Source organism: Acanthopagrus latus, chromosome 20, assembly GCF_904848185.1.
Source record: "Acanthopagrus latus isolate v.2019 chromosome 20, fAcaLat1.1, whole genome shotgun sequence".
Taxonomy (NCBI): Eukaryota; Metazoa; Chordata; class Actinopteri; order Spariformes; family Sparidae; genus Acanthopagrus; species Acanthopagrus latus.
In genome coordinates, this window is record NC_051058.1 from 14,090,214 (window position 1) to 14,108,561 (window position 18,348).

General features: G+C 42.2%; 1 protein-coding gene across 5 annotated transcripts in view; it reads right to left on the minus strand.

The window, feature by feature from the left end:
- The window catches only part of kcnh4b (potassium voltage-gated channel, subfamily H (eag-related), member 4b), a 43,662-nt gene that overhangs the window by 11,662 nt on the left and 13,652 nt on the right, over positions 1-18,348 (minus strand). For 3 of the 5 annotated variants that reach the window (XM_037081725.1, XM_037081723.1, XM_037081726.1), the window contains 9 exons: positions 16,587-16,718; positions 15,316-15,449; positions 6,554-6,797; positions 5,281-5,438; positions 4,753-4,954; positions 3,058-3,252; positions 2,397-2,596; positions 1,853-2,102; positions 1,546-1,760 (listed from right to left, as the gene is read on the minus strand). In XM_037081725.1, the coding sequence (XP_036937620.1) occupies positions 1,546-1,760; positions 1,853-2,102; positions 2,397-2,596; positions 3,058-3,252; positions 4,753-4,954; positions 5,281-5,438; positions 6,554-6,797; positions 15,316-15,449; positions 16,587-16,718 (1,730 nt within the window). Of the gene's footprint in view, positions 1-1,545; positions 1,761-1,852; positions 2,103-2,396; positions 2,597-3,057; positions 3,253-4,752; positions 4,955-5,280; positions 5,439-6,553; positions 6,798-10,062; positions 10,146-10,296; positions 10,534-15,315; positions 15,450-16,586; positions 16,719-18,348 lie in introns of those variants that run through there. The other 2 variants (XM_037081727.1, XM_037081728.1) reach the window with 2 other exon arrangements.

The window sequence follows — 18,348 nt, forward strand, 5'->3', positions numbered from 1 at the left end:
TTTGTGGAACGAAACTAATCGAGCGTAATCATTCTGTTTTTGAAGCCCTCATAAATCTAGTTGAAGTTGTTTTCCCTTAGCCTGACTGACAAAAAGACATCCAGTAATTAACACGCCCAGATGTTCTGTCTCTGATGTTCCAAAACAAACAACAACAAAAACAAAAACCCTTCCCCGAAATGAAAGAAACTAATGAGCAACAGAACCTTCAGACAGTGGGGGAAAGGCCTCTTGGAACCAAGAGGAATGCTTAAAGCACGTACCAAATGTTTGAGACTGACAATACAGATGAAAAGTCTTCAGGGAGCTTTGTCAGTTTTGTCAGTCACACATCAAAGACGTTGTGGCATTAATTTCTTTTGATCGTACAGTTCAACAAATTGCCATGATCAATGGCCACCATAATTCCATTTTGTTGTTTTCCAGATCCTCAAACAGATTATATAACAACACCCAATAATGTGGCTACGTGTGTTAAAGCAACAGGTGCAGTTTCCTCTGCAGACGGGAGGATTAGCTTGCCTTACGTAATGCTTTCTTAAATAACTGTGAGGGGTAACAGGCAGTAGAGAGAGAGGAGGTCGGTGTCTGGGTGTAATGTCATCCTGCCGTGCTTTGGGGTGGCAACAGGCAAGCGATACGGCCGCCTGACAGTCGCACCCACGCATGGTAATTGGTGTGACAATCAAGCCACCAACAGCCCCTTTGGTCGCTGTGGTAGAACAAGTGTCAAGGAGAGTGACAAAGGCACCTTAGGGGGCACAAGTGTTTTGTCTGGCGTGTTGTATGCTCTGTTTCATGGTCAGACAAAGGGCTGAGGTGCTGGAGTCCGTTGAGATGCAATGTCAAATGGAAGGGCGCTACAACAAGATCTACAACAATCCGCTATCTGGGTCCATGTTAGAAAGTAAAAAGGATCAATTGTGCATTTGGAGAAGATTGTATGCTATCTTACGAGATTTTAGTATTTACCCCTCTAGAATCAAAGAGCAATGGCTTATTTTCTTAATCTTTTGCACCAAAGTTTAACCATCGTAAAGGTAAAATCCATTGCAGAAGTGGAAAAACACTAGTTTCTCCACTAATCCACAACCCTAGCTGATAAGACAGCATCATCACGACTCTCCTCATCTATATTTTACTGTATAATATATTATGATTCTGTATCATTAATATCCAGTCTGCTGATGCTAATGACTGGCGCTTCTGACAAAAAAACACTAAAACTGGATCAATATGTCAGTCACTGCTTTAAAGGGCCAACTTATGTTATTTTTTAAATGATACTTGTAAATGTTTTAATTCTTTTTGATTGTATTAATCAGTTGCTCTTCTTTTCTATGTTTGAATGTGTTTTTGTGTATTCCCTCCACCTCCTTCCTCCAAAAAACAGCAAAGGTAAGACACTGGGAAAAGATTGTGGGCTGGTATGCTCAGATTTAGACCTACTGAATTACAGTTTGTTTAAAGACTGTGACAGGTTTATCTGAGGAAAAGGGAAATCTGATCAACATAACTTTCTTTGTGTGAGCGAGTGTTTCGTACCTCCTCCTGGCTGCCCTCTCGCAGGTTGTAGGTGAGGTTGTTGTGGATGTCGGATGCAAAAACACTGGCGTACTCGGGGTAGAGTTCCAGCACCTCTCTCAGGCCACGCACACTGATATACTGGAGGTCACAGTAGGTCAGCGCCTTCACATCAGCGTTTGTCTTGATCACCTGGTCGGTTCCAGGCAGATCAGACCCAATCAGGTCCCCTTTTCCTAAAATCAAACATTAAATATTCACTATCTTGAACCATGTTATACTTCATTAACACCTTAAATGTGATGCTATAAAGGACCATATCACATACCTAATATTGCCAGCACCATGCTGTCTTTAAGCACCTCTAGAGACCCGGAGCAGACAAAATAGTTGGCATGAAGTGCATCGCCCTGACGGATGAGGTACTCCCCAGGGACGCAGAAAGAGGTTTTTATATGGAGGGAGAGCGAGCGCAGGCAACCACGACTGGCCCCCTTAAAGACCGGCAGCTGGAGGATGTCCTTATTCAGATGCATGGCGATGTCGGCCCGCAGCTCGTCAGGGAAGTCGTGCAGTAGCTGGGGATGTGTGACAGATGTAATGAGGTGTGACACTGATTGGTAATTAGGGAATGGATTGTGTTGCCACCAGTTAGCCCCTTTTGAATTTCAATAGGATGTCAATTACTGGTGTTCAGACGGCCGTGTGTTGTGAAAGATCATAAACAACTACAGCTGCAGAGCATTGTGAATGGGCTGTGGAACAGATCTCAGTGCTAAATGTTATCTAAATATCGCCCTGAAGTTTGTTGAGGGCGGACAGCACCATGTACTAAAGTATTACATGACAAGGACAATGAGAAGGACTCCTACCTCGTTGGCATCTATACCATTGTTGACAGACCATGTGGTCTGGAAGTACTCCAGCATGCGTTGCTTGAGCTGCTGGGGCAGACGATGGACACGGATGAAGTCCTTCAGGTCCTTCATGCGTGTGTGGTAAAGAGAGCGCCGTGAGTACATGCGCTGGATGATGGCCGTCACGTTACCGAAGACCAGGGCGTGCATCAGCGCTGTGTGAGAGATGTCAAAAAATACGATGAAAGATAGTAAATGGTAATGTAAAGGCTGGATACAATTTGATGGCTGTTCCTTGGTTGGTTAAATTGCAGAGTGGAATATAACTTTCAAAGGTGACATTAATTTTTCCAACTTAAATATATAAACATAAATCGGTGTATATCCCTGCCTGGTCTACACTTATTGTTTATTTACTTATTGATCAACATATTGACAAGCAGTCTGAATAAAATTTAAACAAAATAAGTATCTTCTGGGTTTGTTGCACCAATAATTGCCATCTCAGCTAAAACAATCCGTGCATTGGTATATAAAGATGGCAACATGCTGAATCTTAAAGGCCAGCCAAACTAACCAACCCACTTTCCGCTGAATTCCTCGCATGGGCGTGCCGAACAGAGGCACCATCATGCCAGGATGCCAGAGGGAGACTGTACCCTAGTGTCAGACGTACCGCCAACAAGCATGGTGCAGATGGAGAAGATCTTCTCAGCATCGGTGTTGGCACAGACATTGCCAAAGCCCACACTGGTCAGGCTGCTGAGGGTAAAGTAAAGGGCAGCGATGTAGGAGCTGCGCACTGTCGGGCCGCCCACCGTGCTGTTGATGTACGGCGTCTCCAGACGTTTGCCCAGCTCATGGAGCCAGCCTGGAAGGAGAAGCCGGAGCATGAGACATAATAATGACCAAAAGTTGTGATTCATGTCATCTTTATGTCTGTGTGGCCTCAGATGGTAGTGGCAGGATGGCACTGCAAGGTTGATGTTAGAGTGTATGTTCAGATCTGTGTGTGTGTGTGTGTGTGTGTGTGTGTGTGTGTGTGTGTGTGTGTGTGCGCATGCGTGTGCCTCAGAATGAGATTTCCAGCAGTGTCAGGAGGCTGGCATGTCGGTACGGGACAGGGCAGAATTAGACCGCTCCTCTAGGGATAAATAAGGCCTAGTGTTAATTAGCAGGTATGACCTAACCTCCCTGAGTATGCACACACACACACACACACACACAGGTGCGTGGACCAGATTGGACCAGATGTTTGATTTTGCTATGTGCAGGATGAAACTCGTCACTTGTTTAGTTATTTTGGTGGCTTAAAAGCAAACCAACCAAATCACGTCTATCCTCTCTGATCTATTTATTTACAGAAGAGAAAAGCCTGTTAGTTTTTGCTGATGGGTTTTTAGTGCTCTTCATGTTGAATAATTTTCAAACAGTGACACAAACAAGACATTTCTGCGCTGTTTCCCACCAGTTCTTTTTTTTTTTTTTTACTTCAGCTTTTGATCTGATTTCAGACACTCCTCATTAGAGTGCCAGGCTATGCTGTTCGCCACCATCTCACCACTGAACAGAACTAGACATCCCAATAGGTGAGCCGAGGCTATTTATAGCTGAGTGGGAACACATGTCTACTCAGTGTATTGGTAAAATCTAAAGTCCTATTTGTTGAAATGTTTAGCATATTTAAACAACTAAACAACTGATTTACATAGCACCTATGGTGACTGAATCAAGTCTGAATAGTCAGCACTGTGTTTAAGTTATGAAATAAAAATACATTTAACAAATATTGGATTAATTTCCTGTCAGAAGACACAGTGAAGACAGCAGATAATTGACAGTAACAATCAGTTTGAGCCATTACTTCATTTATCCTTTACAAAGAAAGGAAATATTTCTGGCCATTGCTGGATGAATTGTACAACCATCATGATGTCTGTTTTGAAGCCTCAAGATTGGTTGTATGTTTGCTGCTATCTTTTTAACCCAGAAGTGGCCATGTTTGGAAGAGACAATGGAGCAGGGGAGGATAACCTCATTGGATCTGACTGAGGACCCAAGGACACGCTATGGTATCGACTTGTCACTGACAAGTAAGCCACGCACTAAAGCCTACCCTGCTTTTAAATGAATCGTAATTCCTAAAATGAACATCATGCCGTATTGAAGAAGACTTGAAAGCTGTGATTGAGGACATGAACTCATTAGGAAATCAAGTGAGAAGTAGTGTCTTTTTCTCATAAGCAATCTTTTTCTCAATACAATCTGAACTCTTTGAGACCAGCAGGCCATTAGAGAGAATTCAAGTCTAAGGCGCTTTCATGTTGGCTTCATTTGTGTCCATAATCTACACAGTCATACTTGGACTCACCAGTTTCCCAGGTCTCATTGGTCTCTATCTCCTTGCGGCCAATCATGTACCAGATGCAGGCCATCCAGTGTGCCAGCAGGGCAAACACAGACATGAGTAAGGTGAGCACCATGGCACTGTACTGGGAGTAGCGATCCAGCTTCTGAAGCAGGCGAAGGAGGCGCAGCAGGCGTACAGTCTTGAGCAGGTGGACTAAGGAGGTCTGAAGAGGACAGGCATGGTGCCGGAGAAAAAGGAGAGATAAAGTGAATCCCTCTGCCTTGTTATAGCTGAAAACACACTTTGACTGTACATATACTGCATATACACAGCTGATTATCACGACTTAGACAACTTTTTTAAGCAAATGATCTCATCTTGTGTACATTTTAACATCTAGGGAGCTCTTGTCAGGTATTTCCAAAGGTTTTACATTTCAGGGGAAATCGGTATACATCATAAATCATCAACTGGCTGCCTGTGTCAGCTGTCACAGAGGGCAGTGAAAAAGACCAAAGGCTGATCGTATTATCATCCAGTTGCACTCACCACTGTGATGTTGAAGGCATACAGCAGGTCAAAGGGCAGGGCAGCCACCAGGTCCACAAAAAACCAGGTAGTGGCGTAATGAATGCAGATGGAGCGCGACTCATACACCACCTGCCCTGACTGGCTCACATAGGTGGTGCGGAAGTTCAGGATAATGTCTGGAAACAGAAAAGTTGAAGATAATTTAGAGTTCTCAGTGCCTGGAGGACAGTATCAACACAGACATATTCATTCAACTGGCTGATAAAATGAAACAGATTGTATATAGTGAGGGAAGATGGCAAGTGTCACAAGCTCACATTTAGTGCCAGTGGTGATGTAAAGACCGCCCAGCTGGAAAATGTCATTGTTTTAAGGCGTCCATATGGATCAGCGATTTTGATAGACTAACTAACCTTAGTGTCAGAATGTGGTGAGCGCATAACGGGCAGACCTCTGGTTGTGTGTGCCTGATGAAGCAAAACCTCATCTGTCATCCAAGCTGTCGATATTTGCAGAGACGACGGCTCCTTACTCAAAGAAGGTTAGATGATTGTTGCAAAATTGAGTAAAGATTTTTGCATTTTAGAAAGCACATGTGAGCAATGTGCAGACCAGTGTTTTATAAAAAAAACAAAAAAAAAACATAAAAAATGAAAGAGAATTATTTGTTGTTATAAACAAACAGAGTCTTGGTAGTGACAACGTGAAGGAGAAAAAAAAAAGGTTTTTCTCTGGCACAGCTTGTGGCCCAAGTCTTTGTGCCAAGTTGAGGAACCCACATTTACACGCAAGTACTGGAGCACACTGAGCCACCTCAGTTCATCCTTTAGAGGTTAACCAGGCATAAGGGTGGGAAATGTATCGCTATTATATCATCGTCTTTACATGAGACAACAAACTGTCTCAGATTCTGGATATCGTTATATCGTGTTATGGCACAGGTGTTTTCTTTAGCTGGCTTTAAAGGCTGCTTTACAGCAAAGTAATACAGAGTTAGATTTCTGAACTTACCACCCTCTTCTACTTGTTTTAACACTTCACTGAGGCAATGTGATTTTGGGCTACATAAATACCACTTATTTGATTTGAACTCTTAGGGGAGGACACCTGAAAATGGACGGAATTTGGATAAAAATCTACTGTCACCACATAAAAGCACAGCGGTGCTATCATGACCCACACACTTGGGTCTTCAACCCAGTGGGTTGAAGTGGTTTGATGATGGTCCTAACCTCGTTATTAGTTGAGTGTAGCAACCATCAGAAAGCCAGTCACCTCTTCCAACACTCACCTATGATAAAGAGCATTTCCACTACAATGTCGCTGACGATGGTGGAGCGTGCGGCTGTGACGTGCTCATCGTTGTGCGGCGTGAAGCTGACGTTGTAGGGCACGGTGACAGCCACGTAGAAGGTGGCCAGCAGGATGAGCCAGTCCCACAGGGCTTTGGACACGCTGTAGTGGAGCAGGATGAAGCGCGACTTCTGCACGCCCGTCACCTTGTACTCTGGCATCGAAGGCTTGTCTATCATGCCCTGTAAGAGAACAAGTGGACTCAGTGTAGGAGCACAAAAATATCTATCACACACTAGCAGCCTCTTGAATTTTCAGGCTTCGTGCGATAAATATACCAAACACGCAAAGCACACTAGAGAAGCTGCATAAATGAATAACTTGATAACCAGATGGTCACGAGGTGGAGTGCTGTGAAAATAAATGATAATCAGACGGACACTGCGGTGCCAAGATTTTTCAGAAACAGACAATATAAATGTCAACACCCTCTCTTGTGCTCTGACCGCTGATGATTCAGTATGCTAGGCAACCCAAGTGAAACAGACATGGTTATCTATTCCTGACAGCCTCCTATAGACAGTGATAAAGCGTCTTAACGGCCATGCATTAACATTACTAAATGAGAGAGATAGGACTGGGGTCAGTGAGGGAGAAACGTATTTCCAGCAACCAGCACTGATAATTTCATACATGACTTGGCCTTGGCTTGACTTCATCCCTCCAAATGCCATTAGTGTTTTAAGTTTCAGGTGGTAGGGCGCAATGGCAGCCGAGCCATAATAAGGAAATGAGGGGAAACAGAACCATTGGCTGCTTTTATTTTTGAAAGTCACTTATTCATTCCACTCATTTAATTTTTTATTGAGAAAATCCAATTGCGGAAAGTATGAATTGCTCTCGCTGATGAGGTGGGGAGTCGATTCGGAACATAATGAGACCGCAGCTCTCCAAGCGGGGGCCGTGCACTTGGCGCATAATAGCCTTAACCATGTTTAGGAGACAGGGGGAGAAGCTATTACCGTCGACAGTGGTGAGAGGGAAACAGCAAGGGGAGATAAATGAGCAGTAATCCACCCAGGAACAATGTGGCCACTTCACAAACAGATCTGGGCAAGCAACAAGGAGGCTGGTTAATGAAGTCTTAACCTGAGATGTACTTGTAAGGGCTCTATAGCTGCCTGGTTGACTTGGAGGAAACTGTGAGACAGTTTGACAGTAATTGGGAGAAGATGGATGACCTTTTCTCGTACCTCAAAGAGAAGAGAAATGCCACACAACAGTCACACACTCCACTGTGTGACTGAGGGAAACGTGTACAAATTGTTCCCAGTGAAATGTCCATCAGTGCACTTGTATCTGAGTATATCTGTCAGATTATAGCTGCTTGACACTGGACATGGATTTGTGGTTGAAAGACACATCCCTCCGGCAGTTGTTTCCTTCAGCTTGAGGGAAAATCTAGAAGAAAAACCTTGCTGACTGTCATCAACAGCTGTGGCCGCTGTAATGACAGTACAAGTGATGTCAGCAAAAGCTGCACTGTTGTTTTAATTTGCCTTACATCACAGAGGTCAGGGCACCCACGTGACCTTTGGCACTCGAGGCGGTCAGCCGAGCACATCCCAATGATTAGAAAAGAAAAGCCCAGTGCTGCGCGGACACATGTGACTGCATGTCACACAGCTACAGCTGGTCTTCGCACTTCATTAAGTCACGCTGTGGCCCCGGAGCTTACTGTTCCGAACTACGTCTCCCAGCATCCTTTGGGCTTCAGTGCTGATAAAAGCCTGTCCTTGATGGCAAACACGCGGCTTACAATGTGATGACAGAATGTAGACAATTGCAGATAACACACAGCCTCTAATTCTTATACCAAAAAAAAAACACCACTAAACTTTTTCTAACGTGACTGAGCAACAATGCAGCAGGACAACAACATAATAGAAACTGTAAAAATGCACTCTATTCACTATTTTCCAGTACGTTTTACAATCATTTCATATCCCTACCCAAACAGTGTCAGTTTCAACAATCCCATTTTCACCTACAGTAGAATGCGTTACAGCGAAAGAATGAAGTTAAATGTTCACTGTCTGAAAGTGTTTTAATTTCTGTGGAAAAAAAAGAGAAAGACATGAGAGCTCAGGCCAAGGACATGAACCAGGAGCTCTGGCTTTAACACTGAGCTAAAAAAAAGAAAAGAAGCATTAAAAACACTCCAGATTGCACCATTTTACTCTTCTGTGGCCCTCCGACAAGTGCATTAAAGTGAGAGGAGGCACGAGTGGCTCTCCCCTGGGAAATGCTTGAAATCAATTCAGAACTACTTGTCAGCGTGCCTTGGATTGGTTACAGTAGCTGATACACTCACGGGTTGACAGCATCTAAACTGCCAGAAGAGACGAAACAAACAACTCAGTCAGAGTGTTTGTGTTTTGGTGAGGAGCCTTCAGAGAAAGAAAAATTCAACTTGAACACGTTTTCTCAAGGAGGTGATGGTCTGAAAATAAAACGCACCCAAAGTAATTCCAAGAACATCCATTTGTAAATAAAACTTCCATGCTTTTAGTTCTATGCACCTGTGAAAGATTTATGCATGATGTCTATGTTTTCTGGGAAAAAAATAAAAAATAAAAAAAAATAGCACCATCACTTTCTCCTCCTCGACTGGTAGGCCGATGGGCTACAAATAGAGATCAAAATCAAGGGTGCTGTGGAGGCAGAGGATCAAATTGTTAGCTAACTGCTCCTGAGAGACAGACAGAAGGAAACAGAGAGGGGGACAAAGTGAAAGAAAAGATGGAAAAGAAGAGAATGGGAAGAATATAGTCAAGGTCAGAGTGGGAGGAAAGAAGTATATTTTGATCCATTACTTAAGTTGAGGTAGAAATACCACAATGTAAAAGTAGCCTTTCGCAAGATAGTAAGTCTCTATTTAAAATCTAAGAAATATTATGAGCGAAACATACCTGAAGTTTCAAAAGTACTCATTAGATGGTTGCAGTATTACATTATTGCAAATCTATTATTAATATTACAGATGCATTACTGTGCAAACAGATTTTTTTTGCATCATATTTCAGAAACTGATCGTAGATATGATGTAAAATCCCTAAAAGTCACAGCACTAGTGCAGCAAAAAGAGCAGGGTTATCCTCCGATTTATATTGCAAGTTTACACAAGTGTGAGCATTAACTTGCAGAAAATGTAAGTCCTCGAGTTAAGACCGAGTATTTAAAAAACTGCGCTGAAAATTGTTGAGGCACTGGAGGTTGGAGTAGGTGGAGGGCTTCGGTATTCGAGCAGAGGAAAGGAAGAGAGGGAGTGATCATTTAAAAGTGGAGGAAAATGGGGGCTACAGAGTGCCAGATACGACAATACGGGGAGAGGCAGCAGGATCCAGAGGGGATGAAGCCTAAAGGTGATGAGGTTAGAGTGACAGATGGAGAAGAGGGAGAGAAAATGTGTGAAAGCAGAGAGGAGGCCAGAGGAGGGGTGCTTACAGCTGAAAACCTTAGCGAGGGAAGATGAGAGCACTGACGAGGCTGGGAGACGACAGAAGAAGGTAATTTGAACCAGAACTTTCTGTCGGTTTTTTCCAATAGAAAATAACAACTCTATCAATGCTAACGGCTCAGTTAGTGTTTGCTTCGAGTTAGTTAAGCTAACTAGAAACTTATTAGCTTTTTCATAGTTTAGGATAACTAAACAAGTACAGTGTTATAAGTCTTACTCACCCAAAAGCAACCGTTCCAAACTGCAGTCCCGTCATCCATTTCTTTCGTCTTTTGTAGCGAGTTTAATTCGGCATTACATTTTAGAGAGCATACTTTATTTTGAAACGAGTTAGCTAACTTGAAAAGCTAGCTAAATTGAGGAGCTAGCTAACCGGCTCCTGTTGTTATGGTGACGTGCATATTAATGTAACGGTTTCTGAAAAATATCCCACTTTACCCCGTTTTTTTTTCTCCAGGTATGACTGTACATTTAAATCTTTGTTGTTTAACACCCCTCTGAGTATGAATGTATTCAAAATTGAGATAAAGTAGGCCCAACAGGTGCCCCAACAAAAATGAACTGACTTCCTTTAGTAACATTTAAAATTAGACCACATTGTTCCATAACTCACTGACTCTATAAGTACACATTAATGAAAGTTTAATGACTTTTGTTTAAAGACAGACGTTACCCATAAGGAAAGCAACACCAGTGACAATATTCACAAGATGTTAATATTTTATAATATTTATTTGGGCTTTTATTTTTTAATTTCCCTCATTCATGTTGATAGTTATGTTTACATTATTGTGTTTCAAATGATAGAACAACATGGTTTATAACTCAAAATACACCACTTTTCTTCTGTACATGACTGTGAGGACAAGCAGTTGCTTTGAATGTTAAATAATTGATTAAAAAAAACAAATATTGCCAAACTGATAGCTCAAGAGGCTGTAAGTGTTCAAATAACCATCATTCTCTTTCCATAGAAAGACCCTATGACAGAATATGTGTATTGTGTTTATGCCTCCCTAACATTTCCTTCTTTATTTATTATTATTTTACTGTCAACAGCAGTAACAGCAGAGTTGATACCGTGCTTTTATGTTTCATGAAGAGGTACTTTTGGAAAATAAAATGTACCATCTGCAGCCCATTGAAATTGTGTCTCACGAAAACACTGATGCACTTGTGGCAAATGTTTGCTTTAGAGTAGCTGTAACCATATTATCATGACACAACTTGTGAATTTGGGTTCCTGTTGATATGATTATCAAGACAACGCAGAGGGTGAGATGTGGAGAAAAGCAATAACGTATTCATCTCGAGCGTGTTGTGTGTCATTACTGCCTTGAATCTCATTCCTGTGCGATCTGCATTGTGTCGCTGCTGACAGATCTGCAAGACAGAGGTTTTTACAAAGTCACTGATGAAATCACAGGGCACAGTCCAATGAGCTCCCAGAACCGTACAGAAGCATATCCGATTAATATTCTAACCGGTGGATGTTTTTGCTCTGGCATCCAAAACATGCCGGTCGCTTACATATTTAATAAGCTACATCAACATGGGCTTGTTGTGAATACATGCTGCTGCTAGAAATGACTATGTACTGTATGCTTCTGTTGGTCCCCGAGGTCACAAATGAATTAGGCAAAGGTTCTGCCTTGTTTGCACTGGAAGTCAGGGAAATGTGACCAAAAGTTGAATATGTTTTCTATTCTGTGGAGGTTGCTGCTTCACCTGCTCTCTCTTACCTATGGTGTGATTTTAATGTCAGATTGTTGGACGTATTGCAGTTTGTTCATCCGTAAACTGTATTTTGCACTACCTTGGAAAATGAAATCCTTAACTCAGTCGGAATTAATAAACACTATCAAATGGCAATTCTCCTGGTGGGAGAGGACGAACGGGGGGAAGAGTAGATGTTATGGAAAAGTGTAACCCCTTGAGTGTGAGAAGAGAAGAGAGAGGGAAGTCTGTGAAGAGATTAACTCTGATTCTGGCATTTCATATTCCCAGATCTTTTTTTTTTCTCTACTGTATATGTGAGAGAGAAACTGTGAAAGTGTGAAAATACAGCCTCACACCGTGAGTGCTGGAATAAAATTTGAATGATAAATGCCGTGCATCTGATTCCGATTGTGTTGACGTTTTGCCATATGCTCGTCTCAAGCTCCCCTTCGGAGGGCGAGCCATCATTTACATGGCTTGTGTTTTTATGTGTGTGAATGTTTTTGTGAAGAGCAGGTGTGTGTACGGTGTCAGCGAGCGGTGCCATCTGTAAGTAGGTGGGACTGGAAGCGTGGCAGCAGGAGGGTTTTGGCAAACAGGGGGGAGGTATAGCACATTGATTCCCACGGGGGAACCTGCGGATCGGACCTGAAAACAACAGTGGAGCTTTTTCTTTCTGGCAGTATTAAGGGGACGCAGGTCAGCTGCACACATGTTTGTGTGAGGGTATTAATTACAGTTTTTTCAGAAAGCATTTTAATGCCAGTTTAATTGAGCAAACATGGTGCTTTAAAGGGCTGCGATTTAGAGTTATTTTTAACTATCAAGTAACCTAAAGGGCTTGCAAACACCATACCACATCACCATACGTTGCTTCTGTGTCTGTCAGAAAGTAGCACTTGAACACACCACAAAGACTGCAGCTGATGGCCACCTGGCTGCTGGACACACTGCAAAAAAAAAAAACTAGGGCCACTGACACTCACCGGCAGCCCGTGTGTCAGGGCTCTAATGCTAATTCTTTGATGGGTCAAACCTTAAGTAATTAAGTTTACAATATGTCACAAAACAGATCAAATGGAAATAATGTCCCAATCGTTTCCCGCGTCCCAAGATAACCTTTTCAAATAGCTTGGTTTTATCTGACCAACACGTGTGGCGATATCCATTATGCTGTTATTTTCCAAGTCATTTAGGCCGGAGCTGATATATATGCACCTTCTTCTCCTACCTAATTGCAGAGAACATCAAATCTCTCCTGGAGTGGAAGTGACATATTAGTGTGTCCTTTCTAATCATGAAGGCCCGCTGGCAACATCGCATCCCTACTTAAATCCCCCAGAGTTTTTTTTTATTTTAAATTTTTTTTTATGAATGTTGTTTATTTTCCTTTCTTGTAATTATTTGTGTTTTAGTCTCTTGAATCTTTCTCGTCTTAGGCAATCTTTAAATCATATCACATGAAAATGTTTTCCTCGACTGATAACAATCGTGTTCGTTCACGCTCCATGAATGAATGAATGAATGTGTGCGAGTCTCATTCATTATACTTGTGTGACAGACAGGTGTTTTATGGGATGAATCATTGTCTGTCTTTTTCTAAATTTAATTGATCCATATTTATTGCAATCGCTGACACGTTTCAAGCCCCTGGAGGATTTTTTTAGGCAATTCTTCTTTGCATTCTTTCTCATGACACACTGTATATTTTTATTGTTTATACATGAAAACAAACAAAGTTCCTCATGCATTGATATAAACAAAAGCAGAAAATCCTCATTTCAAACTATAAATGATCAAAATACTTCAATAACAGGCAAATGATCATTAAATTGACTAATCACATCAGCACTAGTACTTTAAACATCTACAGCCTATAGAAATGTCATGTCCTTTGGGCGACCTACTCAGGGTTGAATATTTTTCTTTCTAATTATAATTCCCTGACATATAATTGCAAGAAATTGGAGGTTGGCTTTTCTTAATTCCTGAAAAAATGTGTTGTCTGGCTTCCACTCCTCATCTAAACCACCAAAAAGAGGTGGTAGTTTATAACATAGCTGAAGAGTTGGCAAACACATTTACCCATTCAGTGGAAAATGAAACCAAAGAGTAAATTGTCCTAGAGACAGTTTTAATGCAAGATTCTCATCATGCTTTTGCAGGTTATTAGCACTAACTGTATGAGCACCGAGGAAGGGAAACAGTCGATTCATGCAAAAGGCACACCATTAAAAACAATAGAAGCTGTTCAAAAATGGGAGAGGCACTTTGAAAAAGAGCTACTCTGGTAAAATAACATTGGTCTTCTCTATTTTAGTGCTAAAATGAACGTGTGCTTTCAGTGCTTCAGAGCTTCAGGCGCCTAAAAGGTAAATTAATCTCTCCAGAAATCTGCATCAGCATTTTTATTCCCCTTTTTGCCCTTACAAACGCTAATATTAGCTTTCTAAATCGCATATGTCTCACTGGCATTCAACGTTTTTTCTTTTTTACCTTTTAATTCACCCCTGAAAAGTTCTGAATTGCTTTTATCCCCCTGGGATGGAACACCACGTTGTGAAGGACAGGTTTGAGTACAGACCCAGTTGGTAACTGAGCCTCTGCGGGGAGATTATCTTGAAAACGGTGCTCCGCTAGAAAAAACTGCTCCCATTTGAGAGCCCCAAAAGAGCTCTTTCTCATGAATTACATTGCTTGTGAGTGTAACTTTAGTATTCATAGGCTACAAAAACCTTCGTTCTGTAGGAAGCAAGATAAGTGGAAATGAAGCAGACCAAAGCCGGGCTCTGTTTTGACACAACAAATGGGCTCTTAAGATACTTGAACCATGAACATGCTTGAGAGACAGATGAAGGCAGTTCACAGGAAAATGGAACACTCGTGGAACAATGGGTTGAAATCCATATGGGCTTTATCCTACATCCATAGATTTGTTCAACTGGTTACACATGTATGAGACTGTGCAGAAGCATTGACACAGCAGCACAAGCGAAGGTAGTTTATGGGAATATGCTGATGACATAATGACCTATATCCTGGAGCTCCGACTGGCGAGGTGTTAACATGTCCAGACAATCCAGCCCCCCCGCTAAAAAAGTGATAATGCTGATGCATCAAGCACCTGTGATAACCATCTTGTGTCTCCCAGCAGCAACAGTGACCTTGCTGTTTGTCCTTTTAAAGCCACCAAACAACAGATTTCATGTAAAAAAAAATTGCAAGAGAAGCAAGATTAAAGCCATTCAGGAGACTTAAAATAGAAAACCATCTGATGATTTCTCCGCTGAGATAAGCCACACTCGGGGAATCTGGGTCAAGACTTTCCTCGTATTGTCTTCCTAAAAAACTCATCTTTTAGATATCAGCATTAATAATTCAAGCTCAAGATTGAGGGCGCTGCATGTCTGAATAAATCCTGACTGGTTATTTTCTTGGAGGATAGTCGAAACGAAACGCGGCGCATAAAAAGACAATCCCGTCTGCATCAGGGAGTATGAGAGAGAGGGAAAAGTACTCACGCCGCCCAGGTTGACCTCTCTTTTGCCCCGCCTTGAGAACTGGCTGGTCAGATGGTATAGCATGGTGCGTCCGCGCTTCCTGGCCTCGCTGAAGTGAGTGCCGCTCTTCCTCCTGCGCCTCTTGTCCTCTGAACCTGTCGCACAGCGGACAGATCAGTGTATTGTCAATAAGATCAAGACATTTCATACCTGAGGAGAATGTTGTGTTTTTTAAAGGCTTATTTTCAGGTTTGTACTTTTATTATATAACCCCTAACTGACCACGTGTCAAATTCATGCTCGAAACAACTGCAGTCGTATCCATAAACTGCTGCTAACTGCTGCTACTGTTAGCTAGTAAGCTCAGTTAGCAGTGCAGTTAGCAAGCAGTCCTATTAGTGGACTCTGCCTGGACTTGGAGCTCAGAGCACCGGGTGAGTGTTAGTGTTGTTTACTATTGTTTAATATATACAAAGTGCTAATTTCAATGACTAAATAACATCAAAACTGTCATTTCTCATATTCTGTTGATCATTTAAGTTCATTCTTGAACATTTTAAATGTAAATTTTTACATGTTACATATTTCTCATACTCTCCGTTTCTGCAGCAACTCTATTCATCCTCTGTCTGCATGCTCCGTTTTAGTGCCTGTCACTTTAAGACATCCCTCCTGAAAAGCTCAGTCCGCTCTGACTGGTTTGCTCTCACAGGCCTGAGCAGGCACCACCAACCATGTTTCTGCATCAGCTCTGCTCAGGCCCAGAGGAACAGCGCCAGGCTCTGAAGACAATTTCTCCAGGAATTGAAGATTTAGATTGTTTCACAGTATTTATATATGTGTGTGTGTGTGTGTGTGTGTGTATATATATATAAAAGACCTGCTTAGTTATCAGAAAATACAATGAATTCTGACTCTCTACCATATAGGATGTTTAACGCTATGCCTGAACTCTGTCAGGTTTATATTCTTTCTCCTGCTAGAGTCACACAAGTCAATTTCCCCTGGCATGCTGCTTGATATTTGCAACAGACTGTGTCTTGGTTCCACTTGAAGACACACCGCTGCCCAAATCAAACTCCCCATTGCAAAAACATTGTCTGAGTTCAGTGAACGAATGGCAGCCCAAACAAAACCGGCTGGGTAGAATGTGACAGTGATGAACAGGAGAGCACAGGGAAGATGAGAGTCGGGGGCCAGAAGACGGCCCGCTCGTAAATCATGCTCAAAGTACGCAAATAAAGGGAAGGGTTTTTTTTGTTTTTTTTTTGTAAATGGGGCATGTAGCCTACCGTCCTTCTTGCTGTTGTGGTGGCTCCTTCCATACGTGTCAGTGATGTCCTTGAATGAGAAGAGGAAGAGGACCATCTCGCCTTTCTCGTTCTTTATGGGCACGATGTCTAACAGACACCAGAAGGCAGCACCTGGAACAAAATCAGAAACATTCGTTCAGTGCTTATTTTTTCTCTTTCTCCTCATTTGCTGAATGAATGCAAATCCTCAACAGGCTCATCCCGGCCTGTGATGTCTCATGTCATGTCAGCTTTCACCATGTCTGAGCCGTGGATAATTGTCAACTATGGCACAGCCTTTTCTAAAAATACACACCGCAAACTGGATATGGATCATGTTCGGGGAAGGAATGAAGAGAAAGAGCAAGCGAGAAGGGTTGGTTATAACGAGTCGGGCAGGAGAAGGGAGCGCCATAGATCCAAGACCTTGCCATAACCCAGTACGCTCATTAGCAAGCCTGCAGAAACTGTGCTCTGCCACCAAACAGATGTTTCACATCTCCTATAGTGTCCCCAGTGTGGCTTTGTGCGAACGTCTGTGTCTGTGTGTTGGGCACAGACACGAAGAGAGGGGAAGAAAACAGCGTAGATGATGTTTTAGCACAAGGCTGTGGGTGTAAATACAAATAGAGAGAATCTATTTGTGCCTCGCAAGCAGCAGGCGCACACTCGAGAGGACTGTGCGCGCGCGCGCGCGTGTGTGTGTGTGTGTGTGTGTGTGTGTGTGTGTGTGTGTCTAGTGAATTCCCTTTAATGTCTGACCTTATCACGAAAGTCCTGCTAATACTGTAGCAGTCATGAATATCTGCCAGCTGCTTCTATTTCCACTCTTGGTCTTTGTTCTCGTTTCCACCGCTCTTGTGCCTGAAACGGCATTATTTTATTTATTTTTTTGGGCCACATTACAAATCATTGTGTCTTTACCCTCATTAGTTGCAGTGGTGTTGCCTTACTTTTTTTTTTACTAACTGTACTGTAAAATAAATAGATGAATAAATATATAAATAAATAAAGCACTTTTCAGCAGATTTGGTAATACATCAACATAATTAGCAGCTCACGCACTTCGAGGCTACAGGTTTGAGGGGACGTAATCCTTGTGTGCCAATCAGAGAGGCTTAAACAGTTTTGTATGTTCTCTTTTCATGCATGGCATCGTTTGTCAGAAGGCTTAGCAAGAAGTCAGGAAGAATGTGTTGAATGAAGGACTTAAGCTGCTGTAATAAACACAGAGAGTCAGTATGTACAGTACTTGGCACGTGAGTATGAAATATGTATTTGAGGGTGACTTTAAGCTTGTTCCAGCAGAGGGGTGGACTCCCTACAGCACCTCTTGCACTTAGGTTGAGTGAACGCGACCTGACAGCAACTTTTCACTCTGACGGTTTCATACCAATAATAATTGGGCACCAACTGTAACAACGGAGCATGTGCTGCACCGCTGACCTGCTGAATTTTTAAAATTCTGCACCACCATGGTGATTCATGATTTGACTAAACTTTTCAGCTCTCATCTAAAAATAAACTGCTCTTTATGATGTCAAAAAGAGAGAGAGAGGGAAAAAAAACCTCACCATAAATTTCACTCAGATGATCAGAGCCTGATCAAAACAGAGAAGAGTCTAAGAAAAGTCCTGCTGTTTCCCCGGCTCATAGAAGAGTGTGAGCAACTGAACAGATGAAATGAAACAAACTGTGGCTCAGATCTACAAAGTTATGGAGAAAAAGGCTTTCCCAGTCTCCCCAGTAACACTTCATTTTA